The sequence below is a fragment of the Propithecus coquereli genome, unplaced genomic scaffold (genome assembly GCF_000956105.1).
Source record: "Propithecus coquereli isolate 6110/MARCELLA unplaced genomic scaffold, Pcoq_1.0 Scaffold137, whole genome shotgun sequence".
NCBI classification, from domain to species: domain Eukaryota; kingdom Metazoa; phylum Chordata; class Mammalia; order Primates; family Indriidae; genus Propithecus; species Propithecus coquereli.
The window spans coordinates 6,018,497-6,030,997 of NW_012137969.1; the positions used below are offsets into that span (position 1 = coordinate 6,018,497).

At 51.2% G+C, this 12,501-nt stretch overlaps 1 protein-coding gene across 2 annotated transcripts in view; it reads left to right on the forward strand.

Annotated features, from left to right (window-relative positions):
• The window catches only part of IQCE (IQ motif containing E), a 46,205-nt gene extending 34,209 nt beyond the window's left edge, over positions 1-11,996 (forward strand). The window contains exons 17-22 of one of the 2 annotated variants that reach the window (XM_012639154.1): positions 2,236-2,259; positions 7,292-7,402; positions 7,943-8,064; positions 9,084-9,184; positions 10,202-10,284; positions 11,938-11,996. In XM_012639154.1, the coding sequence (XP_012494608.1) occupies positions 2,236-2,259; positions 7,292-7,402; positions 7,943-8,064; positions 9,084-9,184; positions 10,202-10,284; positions 11,938-11,946 (450 nt within the window). In that variant the 3' untranslated portion in view covers positions 11,947-11,996. Of the gene's footprint in view, positions 1-2,235; positions 2,260-7,291; positions 7,403-7,942; positions 8,065-9,083; positions 9,185-10,201; positions 10,417-11,937 lie in introns of those variants that run through there. The other variant, XM_012639153.1, reaches the window with a different exon arrangement.
• Positions 11,997-12,501: the final 505 nt, after the last annotated feature.

Sequence of the window (12,501 nt, forward strand, 5' to 3'; positions counted from 1 at the left end):
CGTTTGTGTTTCTAACTTTGATTGCTTAAGGTCATGGCTGCTAACTTGTGCCATTGTAAAGAAACAGTTTTCCCTTGGGAACTGTCCGGCAATCTGTAGAGGGTGAGTGTGGCCTCAGCGAGCGTCCTGCCCCAGCCTTTCCCCTGGTGGGCTTTAGTGTCCTTCACAGAGCCTTACCCAGGCAGTGATTTCAGATAATTGCGGAAGAATTTCAGATTCTGTCCTTCCGCCTCGCAGCTGTTCTCTTCTGCAGAGTAGGTTCCTTATTGGCAGGCCTGACTCCAGCTCCTCCTGGAAAGACAGGTGAGTGCTTAGCTCTTTCCCTGCAAGTACTAAGTAGACCCTGGTTTCAGAGTAAGGAGACAAGTGAGTCTCTCTCTTTCTCTTTGTGTCTCTCTCCTTTTCTCTCTCTCTTTCTCTTTTTCAGGTGTGGGAGTATTACTATAGACTAAACATTTTTAATTTATTCAATCTTTTAAACTGAATTATGGTCCTTATCGTTTTTACTGTTCATATTGTCCTGAATGTGGCCAAGCCAGGTGTGATGGCGTGTGCCTGTAGTCCCAGCAACTCTGCAGACTGAGGCGGGAGGATCCCTTGAGTGCAGGAGTTCAAGGCCAGCCTGGACAACCTAGTGAGACACATCTCAAAATCAAAAAAGAAAATATAAAAAGTGCCCAAGCAGCCCTGTGCTTTCCTCCCCTCAGACCTGGACTGTGCCGTTTCTGAGCCATTGGATTTTCAGAAGCAATTTACTTGTTTGTACACTTTTCCTCTCACCTTTCTTTTGATCAGCCCTTTGCTTAATTAAAGAGATAAAACCCAAGGTCAGTGCCATGAGAGTGCTGCCCTCACCCAGGGCTCGCTGTGCCCCACCCCTCTTGCTCACCGCAGGCCCCCAGCACCTCGGCCCTCCCCCACCAGCGCCATATGTCCCTGTCCCCTGTGTGCAGCTGGAGCGTGGCTGACCTCTCGGCTCACGGGAACTGAGTCTCTTCTATTTTCATTTCAGGATTCTGCTTTAAAGCAAATTCAAATATGTGTGCTTCTGGGAAGATAGACTAATGCATTTGAAAGGTCACCTGATAAGAAGTCGAGGTGCTGGGATTTAAGAAGTCTGGGGTCCTCTGGTTTCCCCTGTCCTCATCTGCTCTCATCTCTCAGCTTCATAGTGGGGGTAGCTGGAGGCTTAAGTCCTCCAGAAGACCGTGAGCTTGCTGGAATCCCTTCAGTCTGCTGTACACTCCACCCCCGCAAAACAGCTGACCTGGGGACTGTCAGTGCTTGACCTCGTGGGCTTCAGTCAGCACATGCGCAGCACACTGTGACTCACAAAGCCAGTTTTTGTGGGTGACCCCCAAATCCTGGCCTATATCTGTCCTTACCTGCTGTTTGATACTATCTTTGCCAAAGTCTTTATTGCTACTTTCATTAAGTGTCTATTTCTTTGCCTCTGTTTTACATCCTGCTGGTCCTTATACTCAGTTTCCCTTCATCTCTCAAGGGACAGATCCTTTTACTGTAACAAGTATGGCCACACACTCTGATCGATACTGAGAATCCCCTGGTGAACGTACGTGTCATCTAGCTGTGGTCGTTCAATGCCACTGAATGCACGTTTACAATCTTAGCAGTCGCACCTTGGAGAGACTTCAGCTCCATTTACAGCTATAAAATGCATATGCTCAGGGCCCCTCCCTATGACTGTGGTTCAGCAAATCACAGCTGCAGCCTGAGAAACGTTTTCCTAAGGCCTCAGTGATTCTGATGACCATCCAACTCTGGAGGCCAGCAATGCAGACCCCTGGGTGGGAGTCCCCTCTGTAGCATCTCCAGCAGGCAGTGTCCAACCTCTGAATTCTGGGACCCATTGGCGAGGACGTCCACACCAGGATCACTTTCGTTGTGAGAAAGGACCATCTCTCATTGAGCTGAGCAATGTCTTCAGTGGCACAGGTTGGGCCTCATAGCGCCCTGCTGCCTGGGGACTGCGCCGTTCACTGGGTATGTCTCCTAAGACTTTCCCTGCGGGACGTTGCCGTCCTGGTTCTGTTTCCTGATCTCGTCATCGGTACACACGGGTTTGGTTCCCTCAGCATCAGCGAGGGCCAAGGAGGCGGCAGAGCGTGTACAGCCCCATGCTGGCTTGTAGCAGGTCAAGGTCAAGGAATGGAAACGACTGTATGGAGAACTCCCCCTTGTCATGCTAATTCATACTTTATTTCTGTATTTCAGAAAAGAAAAGCTGTTCTGGATGAGGTAAGCAAGATTTATTTCACCAATTTCAAGATACCTGTTTTTATGTTGCAGCAGAGAAACTGAGGGGACATTGAGAGATGCACTAGTGCTCATTCTCATGAACTCAAGCAGAGCCAGCACAGCGTGTGACAGAAGTGATAGAGACACCAAGTAGACACATGGCTAGCGTCACACTCTCATCCTCCCCACACGCTTCCTGACCCCCAGTTCTGTGTCGAGCAGTCTGACACAGGTGGACAGGTCATTACAGCCAGGTGGCAGGTGGTTTAGGGCTGCGACCAGGGCACTGTGGGGGCAGCTGGCCCCTCACATGAAGGCCTGGGGGACCCTGCTGGGGCAACAAGCAAGCTGGGCCTCGCAAGACGAGTAAGAACTCACTGGACGACAAGGGAGGGACGGGGCATCCTGGGAAGAACTGGTAGAAGAAGGAGCAGCAGGTCTGTGTGACAGGTGTGAGGAGACTGGAACAGAAGTTAGAGCAGACAGCAGGCTGGCACGTGCTACATGTGACTGGCAAAGCACTAATGGAGTTGTGAACAGTGCAGTTGTGAGCCATGACCCTCATTGAGTGAGGAGCTAAAAAGTAAAATCTTTATTCTGTTGAAGTCTCGAAGGCTTCTCGAGCTGCCCTCTTCTCTCAGCTCCTCCTGGGGCAGCAGTGCGTCTCCACGTGGACCCCGGCACTAAGAATGGGGTGGTTGCCAGGCTTCTCACTCCGCCTTCCTCCTCAGCTGGGCACCCTCCTTAATCGCAGGGCAGACCGGCCAGCCCGTCTCAAAACTCGTGGACTTTATGCTCTTCAGTCCAGACAGCCAGTAAACACGTGTGGTCAGCCTGCTGCCAGCCCCCATGGCCTGTGGTCGCAGGGAGGGAATGTTGGCACTTGATGTCTGAGTGACAGCAGCGTGAGTGCCCTCTGTCAGCAGGTTGCCGACTGCCCAGCTGGCCCATCATGCCCCCCTCAGGAAGGTCCCCCGTGCGCCACTATTCTTGTCCTCAGCCTCAGCACCTCAGCTCTGCAGTGGCCACCTCAGTGCTGGCCTCTTGGTCCCTGGACCTGCTGCTTTCAGGTGGTCTAACCCCCATCCCCCTCATCATCTGCTCCTGTGGTCGCACCCTTGTCCTTACCAGCATATAGGGGCAGTTGCAGATCTCTCTCTGACCTCCTTTCCTGTCTTCCGGTTGCTCCTGTCCACTCAGGTACATGAGTCAGGCAAAAATCTCATTCAATGGAGGTTTATTAAGCCAAGATTTTGAGGATGCGCCTGGGAAAAATACCACGGACAAGCCGTGGCTTGTGGGAAACTTCAGCGTTTTAAAGGCAACAGAGAGAAGGAAAAAGGCAGGAGGAGAGGGGCACTGATGAGGCAAAGTGGTTACATTCTTGTGAGGCCCAAGAAATGTACATTTTACATACAATAAGGGAGTGAAGGAAGCGTCAATTATGTAGCCATGCCTGCTGGGCAGGTGGAAGTGTCTGATTGTGCCTTGTCTCCAGTTCTGTTACTGTAAGACACGCTTGTAATTCATTGTTAGTGTGGAATGGAACAGACTTTGGTTTTAGGTGCTGGACATAGTACAGTTTGCATGTCCTTGCTTCTGGGAGGTCAGCAAGGAATGTCCTTAATGAATTACCTGTGGGGCCAGTTCTCAATGACCTGTGGTGCCTGAGGCTTTTACTTTCTCTTTGGCATAAGGAGATGGGGGTAGCCCCGAGACTTTGATTTCTTTTTAAGCTCCACTGTGCCCCCTACCAGCAGTTCTAAGGTCCTCCCTAACCCCAAGATCTCCCACCTTTTCAACCCCTGCCACTCCCTGCTCAGGGCCCTCACCTCCCCGTTACCAGCTGCAGCTCCAGCGTCCAGTGTCATCATTCCTGCCCCAGACCACATTATACTCCCTGGCAAGACCCAGTCCTTGGTGAAGTCCTGCCCCTGCCCTGTAGATGTACCTGGAGATGAGTGTGTGACCCTGGTCCAAAGGGCCCTCTGGTCAGTTCATCCCCAATCCCTGGAACAACCACGTTATACTTAACTCTCCTCAAATCTCTAACTCCTTCCACTCTCAGCTGACCACCTTGATTCTTGTCTCTCTGTGGAGCAGAAGCAGTGAAAAGAGACCTGCCACCACAGTGACACACCACTGCACACCACCAGGACAGCCATAACCACACCCCGACAGTAACAAGTATCAGCGAGGGTGTGGAATCCGGGGACCTCACGCATTGCTGGTGGGAATGTGAAATGGTGCGGCCACTAGGAAAACAGTTGGCAGTTCCCCAAAAAGTTAAACAGCATTATCATATGACCCAGAAATTCCATTCCCAGGTGTACGCCCAAAGGAATTGAAAACAATTTTTTAAAACAAACTTGTACACAAATGTTTACAGCAGCACTATTCATAATAGCCAGAAGGTGGAGACAACACACACGTCCTCAGCTAGCAAGTGGGGAAACAGTGGTGTGTCCATACAACGGGCTGTTTTTCGGCCATAAAAAGGAATGAATGTGGATGAACCTGAAAACATTATGCTAAGTGTAAGAGGCCGGACTCAAAAGGCCATATTGTATGATTCACTAATACGAAGTGTCTAGAATAGATAATGCCATACAGACATGACAACCCAGAATAAATGACTGAGGCAGAGAACTCAATCAGTGGAGGTTTGTTCAGCCAAAGTTGAGGACGTGCCTGGGAAAACACAGACCACAGACAAATCTGTGGCATTTTTCCAAAGGGGAGTTTGGGAGCTTCAGTATTTAAGGGGGTTGAAGGGAGCAGTAAGGCAAGTTACATTCTCGTGAGGCCCAGGTAATCTACATTTTACGTAGGATGCAGCCATCATTAGAAGAGAAAAAGGGAATGGAGGAAGCAAAATTACGTAGCCCTGGGTAGGTGGAACAGTGCTTGATCCTGTCTTGTCTCTGTTCGGCACCTGGAAAGGTGAACTTGTAGTTCATTATTAGTGTGGAATCGAGCAGGCTTCAGTTTCTGTAGCTGGACGAAGCCTGTGGACTGAAGTGACGATGTGCTGTCCTTGCTCATGGGGGCCAGCTCTTCACAGGCGCCCGAGGCCTTTTCCTTCCCTATTGCATAAGGAGTTGTAGGGAGTGGTCCTGAGATTTTTTTCTTCCTTTACAGACAGAGAGTGGACTAGTGGTTGCCAGAGACTGGGGACAGCTAGTGGGGGACAGGGTTGCCGTTCGGGGTGATGAAAAAGATGTGGAACTAGACAGTCGTGATGGTCATGCAACATAGTGAGTGTACTTTCTGCCACTGAATTGTACACTTTAAAATAGTTCAAATGGGAAATTTGATGTACATTTTACCACAGTAGAAAAAAGTAAAAGGAGGAGAGAGACCTCCCTCGTTCTCCTCCTACTGCCAAATCTGCTTGTCTCCTGTTAAAATAAATATTTTTCCATGCTCTTACCCAAAGCTGACACCTCCCCAGGGCTCTAGAGCCCTCCCTGCCCACACTGCCCTGTGCCTGGGCCCTGCTCACCCTTCCCCAGCATACCTGGGAAGTTCCATGCATGTTCCTGCCACAGGACCTCTGCACTTGCTGCTCCTCTGCCTAGAAGGCTGTCTCCAGATGTCTATCCTGCCCCCAGCTTTATCGAAGTCTCTGCTGAAACAGTGCCTCCTCAGAGACCCTTCCCTGCACACCCCGTACTCCCCACCACTCTCCAGCCCCAGGCCTGATGGGTTTTCCTTCCCCACATTTATCCCCTGTCTGACATTGTGGTTGTTGTCATTGTCCCGTCAGCTGTAAGTTCTGTGGAGGCAGGACTGGCTCCGTCTTTCCCGCTATGTCCCTAGCTCCTAGACTAGTGCCGCATGTGGCAGGCATTCGGTAAATATTGTCAGTGACTGAGTGATCAATGCGTCCGGACTCCTCAGTGGGCTGCGCACCACGTGCAAACAGCAGGTACCGTCTGCCGCTCTTGCTTTGCCTCCCCAGTGCCCTGCCCTCCGCCCCGAGGTAAGGATGACGGTGAGACTGACTGTGGGGCTGTCGCGAGAGTTGAGTCAGATAGTGTGTGCAGAGTGTGTGGCATGGGGGAAACTCACCCCTTGCTGTAGGTTCCTCGTGCTTTGGGTGGCGTGATTTTGGCAGCCGTCGCCCCTCCGGTGAGGCCACCCTGTAACTGGCAGCAGCTTTCCTAGAAGCCTTCTGGGTTAATCTAGATGATCCCTGTACTTCCCACGGGTTGTTGTCCTTAACCACTGATGTTGTCTCACCTTCCTTTGGTGTACTTGTTTCTTAACCTTACGTTTGTGACATTTCCTTCATTTTGCCTTCAAAAAAACACAAAGGTGTTCTCTTCCTTTGACAGTTACTATGGACACGCCGAGACCTCTGAGCTCACATTTTGAGGGCTCTGTGGGCTGTCATTCTCTCAAAGTGCCGGGGGCTGCAAGGGTCCTGCCAGGCTGCGATGGCTTTCACCAAGGCTAGAGGCAGATCATTTAGAAAAGAGTGCTTCCCCTGAACACAGAGCATGGACTGCACAACTTACGGGGCTCCCATCCATGCATACTTCTTAAGAAAATATTTAAGATTAAGGTCAAAGGATAAATAATTCCCTTGTGGTCATTGTAGAGATCTTTCTCTACCCTGCTTGATTTTAGAAGATGTATGTGGAAAGTAGATGAAACAGAATAAACTGTTCCAACATGGAATAAACTACCCCAACATGAAAACATAACTATATGTAAAATATAATTAATATCAGCAGCTAAATATGATTGTGTTTGACAGCTGAGTCGTACACATTCCAGGACTCAGTTTACTGTGGCATCAGGCATCTGTGCCTCCTTCTCCCTAGAGGATTAGTTTATTTCTCACCAGGGGAGATTGGGGTGAGTGAAAGAGAGAAAGCCTCTTTCCGAGACTCCTGTGATTGTGCAGCAGCGAGAGAAGTCGTGTTCTCTGTCGCTGCAGCTGAAGTCCCCTCAGTCTCCTCAGCCTCACCTGCCATCGCCCAGGGAATTCACATCTCTTTTCTTTCCCTCCTTTCCCTGCCAGGCGGCTGTAGTGATTCAGGCAGCTTTCAGGGGACATCTGGCTCGGGCAAAGCTCTCACCAAGCAAAGCATGTGACTCAGAACCTTCCAGCATGCCCAGCCTCCCAAATCAGGTAACCGGGAGGCGCTTGACACAGGCCTAGGAATTTTCTCTCCATTACTTCTTCTCTTAAACTTTACCAACCAAGAAAGCGCAGGGAGCTTTACAGCCTTTGGGCCTCCCTTGCCCAGCAGCTATGCCCTGTCCCCACCCTGTGCCCACTTGGCCAGGCAGCTGCACCACTCGGCAGGCCCTGGACAGATTTTGCTTTAGAGGCCGGATTGCTTTGAAGGGCTAAAGAATCGAGCACCCTGTCTGTCTCACACTGAGGGCAGCTTAAAAACTAATAAAGATAGATGCTTCCCGTGTCAGCCCCTCTATTAAAAAAAAATGAAAAAAAAGACAAGATGTTTGCTTTAAGACTCTCTAGAGTTTAAAAGTTAAGAACATGCAATCAGGAGGTTGCCAACTAACCAGCAGTAATGGGGGTGGGGGTGCCTGAAAGGGAAGCTGCTCTTACCGCTCCCGATGCCAAGAGGGCCGCGGGGGCCGCTCTCTGGAAGCAGCAGAGCGTTGCCCAGTGGTTCTCTTCCCTACTGTCGCCACGCCCCAGAGCTCTCCCACGCCCCGCATCCCGAGCCCCATCGCCCAGGCCGAGGGCAGCCCCAGGCAAGAGGAGGCCATCACTGTCATCCAGTCCGTCCTCCGGGCACACCTGGCCCGGGCCAGGCACAGGTGAGCTGGGGTCACAAGACACCTCTGTTCTGTGTTACGGGGGAATGCCCAGCACAGACCCTGTGCGGGAGGCTGCCCACTGCAGGGTCAGCCTGTGCACCGGGTGTGGGGGTGTGATGGTGAGGTGGGTGAGCTGCAGAACAGGTGTGGGGCAGGCCATGTGTTCTGGTCCTCAGGAAGTTGCTTTTCTAGAGTCATTTCTCCATACTGGGAGAAAACAAACAGAAGGGTTTAGATGCTGTATAATTCAGGTAGCCATCAGTTTGTGGCCTGGCTATTGGCTTATGCTAATACATTATCCCCTTTTAAAGAAAAATGTGATGTGATCTCAGTGTTGAGTGAGACACAGGTGTCATCGGAGGCCTTCCCACAGCAACACACGCTGGTCCTAAACAGTGACACTCCTGCTGGAGCTCCCAGTGTGTGTTGGGAACTTCTTGGTTGCAAACATCAGAAACCTCTAAGTCATCTTGGGCAAAGGCTGGAGTTTGTAGTAAGGTGAAGGCAAGGTCCCGCCGCCCCGCCTTCCTCTTACCCTGACTTCTCAGCCTGCATGACAGAGGGTGGCAGCACCCATCTCTTTTGAGTCTGCGTCTCATGGTCCTGATTCCATGTGACCTGGAATGGGCCAGGGGCTCAGCTGAGTAGGGGACTCCTCCCCGGGGAGTGAGCCATGGCCAGGAGGTGGAGAGCTGTATGGCCTGTCACCGTGTCCCCCAGGAATGGGGCAGCTGGCCCTACCCAGAGACAAGAGGCAGGGAGGAAGCGTCTGCAGCCAGCTTATGGAAACCATGCTGGCCCCACCTCAGCCTGTGCACCTAGGAGAGGGACAGAGGACACGTCTCTTCACAGCCAGCCTGTTTCAGGACCCTGGGCATGACTGGGGTACAGGGCTGGCCATGTGTTTGCTTTTATTGGGATAGTTGCCCCAGGCAAATTAGTGAGCCCTTCCTACAAGCCTCAAAGAAGTTTGTATTCTTTAAAGTGCGAATCAGCTGGAGTTTTAATCTTTTTTCCAGTGCTACCAGTAAGGGAACCACCACCACAGCTTGTGCTGAGAGGTCTGCTTCAGCCACACACAAGGAAACCTCCTCTCCACCCTTCCTTGCAGCTCCTCCTGGTAATTTCCCTCATTTTGGATTCTGACAGGGGGCAGATGGCCTCTAAGGGTTATGCCAAAAGGGTGGCCACCTTACAGGGACTCGGCCGTGATGTGAGGGAGGTTTCTTTCCCCGGCAGCTGCCCCTGAACTAAGTAACACCTTATGCCAGGAAGACCCTTGACCAAGCTTCCTTGTCCCAGCTGGTCCCTGTCCCTGGGACCGTAGAGGACAGAGAAGAGCCCAAGGGACTCCATGAGCTTGGCAGGCTGGAGACAGGTCTCCTGTCCATGGCCTCCAGGCCACACAGTCTCAGCTTGCTGGATTTTTTTTCTTTATTTTCATTCTCAGCTCCAGCTGGAGCGAGGTGGCTGCCTCCCTTGGGTCGTTGTTTCTCCTGGTGGTTTGTGTTTTAAGTAAAACTTTGCTCGTATTTCCCTTTCTGCTTAATTAAAGTCCAGACACTGAGAGAAGAAATCCCCGGGACTGGCGGGGTGCTGCACCTGAGCTGGGAGGCCCCTGCTGCACCCCGACACTATGTGCGTTCCCCAGCAGGTCCCTGCCTTTCTCTGGGTTCAGTCCCCTCCTGTGCAAAATGGAGAATGGGGCTAGACAGCCAGGAAGTCACCCTCAGCCCCCAAAATCTATGACGCTGTGCACGTGCTCCAGACTCTCTCTTGCACTGCAGCAGGAAAGCCCTCGGCAGCACGTGCTCGCTAAGGATGAGTAGTGCCTTCCGGCACTGCTTTTGAGAATTGGGGACTGTCATTAGATGGAGAAGTGTCGTCTTAATATTTTAGGTATGAATATGGCACGCTGGGTGCCATGTTATCAGACCTCCCCCGGACAGTTTCAAACGGAGGACTTCAGTGAGTCCGTGGATCCCAGAGATGGAGTCAGGGAAGGACCCGTGAGGGAGAGGATAGCAAAGAGAAACCACAAAAGGAGGCTGTCTTTCTGAACCACAAGTGTCAGGGTGAGAAAGACGGTGGGTGAAGGGTTGTGCGGAACAGCTGCTTCAGTTTTCTGTCCCTTCAGGGAAGGACAACGAGGCCAGCAGTGGGGAGGCTGCGGGGACGAGGATGGGCCGGGGGAGTCAGCAGCCCCGAGGCCCTGCCCTGGTGAGTGTGGGGGCGATGGCAGGCAGAGGTCTCGCCTTCCCAAGGGTTACAGGTTAGGGAAGAGGCCATGACCCCAAGCCTGCCTCAGACCCCATGGACTGAATGCCCTTGGGGACCCCTGTCCGTGTTGGGCACGACCCCTTCCCTTCCCAAGGGAGCCAATCAGGGGATGTGTTTTGGAGAATCTCTTGCTGAGCTAAGAATTTTACGCCATGTTTGACCTAGAAATCGCCAGGTTTGAAATCGCATTTTATCCATTTCAGTCATTTTTTTTTCTAGTTTTGTCAGAGCTGGAAAACTTTGAACTTTGATATTCTCTCCAAAACCTCCATTTGTAAAGCTCAACAAACAAAGATTAGCAGCTCTGGGATTTAAGGGGAAAATGTGCAGACCTGCAAAGCCTGGGAGGCCGTGGGGCCATCCTGTAACTCTTCTGGCTCCCCAGAAGGCTTTAAATTGTTCTCCAAAATCCCGGTTCCTGCTGATTTCACCAGACCCTGCGTTCAGTGACCTTTAGATTTGGGGCTAAAGTGTTTATTTATGCTGCCCTTTTCTGCTCTTGTTAAATGTAAGTAATTTTAAAGGGGCAGATTCATCCTCCTGCCTAAATGTATCACCACAGAATGCATCTAGGTATTTAGCTTTTATTGACCTAAGGAAAAACGTCTATGTGAAATGTATAAATCAAGCCCTCGTTTGAGTTGATTGTGTTTTTAAAGAAAAAGAGGAAGATAAACACTTTCTGGTGTTTTTAATTTCTTAAGTTTCCACATTAATATTAACTTTTTTGAAAGTTGCAGGAAAAAAGCTGACACAGTTACAGTATCTGCAGCACAGAACTTCCCTTTTTAAAAATCTTAAATCAGTGACTGACACTTTTTTACTTCCATCTTTTGAAGCAGCAGGAGTCAGGCTCTTCCCAGGAGCCCTGGGCTGCAGAGTGGGGGGAACCTGCCCCTCCCTCAGGACTGGCGCCTAGTCCACAGTGGCCACGTGGTGGCGCCCGTCCCTGTCCAGTCTTTAGGTGGCACCTCATTCTAGCATAGATGAAAAGTTTGAGGCCGGGCGCGGTGGCTCACGCCTGTAATCCTAGCACTCTGGGAGGCCAAGGTGGGCGGATTGTTTGAGCTCAGGAGTTCGAAACCAGCCTGAGCAAAGAAATTAATCAGACAACTAAAAATATATAGAAAAAATTAGCCGGGCATGGTGGTGTATGCCTGTAGTCCCAGCTACTCGGGAGGCTGAGGCAGGAGGATCGCTTGAGCCCAGGAGTTTGAGGTTGCTGTGAGCCAGGCTGACGCCACGGCACTCACTCTAGCCTGGGCAACAAAAGCTAGACTCTGTCTCAAAAAAAAAAAAAAGTTTGGAAAAATTTAGATGTGTATGAAAAAAGTAGTATAAATGGAATGGCCGGGCAGTTTGAAAACTCACAGCTGTCATTGGCATTGCTTTGCCCGTCCTGCCTTCCCCACTGCGTGGCATGCCATCTGGGAGCTGGTGCGTTTAACTTGGAGATGGGCTCTGACACGCACAGGTGGCCCAGCCACCCACCATGGCCCAGACTCCTGGGATGCTGCGTGAGAGTGACTTTCAGGGAATCCTCCAGCATGGGCTCAAGCTTCCTCACTGCTGGCAAATCTTTACCTTTTGCAGGTTTTTTGATTTGGGGAAATGCCCAAAATATTCAGAGCTGCGTTTGAAGACTAGGAAAAAATGAGAGGGCTTTCTGGCATAGTGTGTAAGTTGATTCTGAAGGTCTGGCCCGTGGCTTCCTACTTCTGGGTGTGGCCTCTGTCTCGCCTGCTGGGGAAGGGCGGACGATGTGAGCGTGTCTGTGGCTGGTGGCTCTGAGAATGGCCCCCAGCCCAGCGGTGGTGTGGCTGACCTCCCTGTGGTTCATTTCAGCAGTGCCCTCTCCCTCTCGGCCCGCGGTGCCTCCACCCGTGGATGACGTCAACTCCGATGACTCCGATGACGTGGTCATCGCCCCACCTCTGCTTATGAGGAAGAGTTCTTCCCTGGTCTAGGTCCCCAGTCATCTTCTCCACAAGGCCATGGCTGTCGGCGGTAGGTTAGGGTTAAAAGGACAAAGCTTGTTCTAGAGGACAGACATAATAACCAAAGTTGGAAAGATAATTTATCTTGTTAGGAAAAGAACGATACCTACTGAACACCTCAACATCTGCGTTGGTTTTTCTCTTTCTTTTTGCGTTTTTG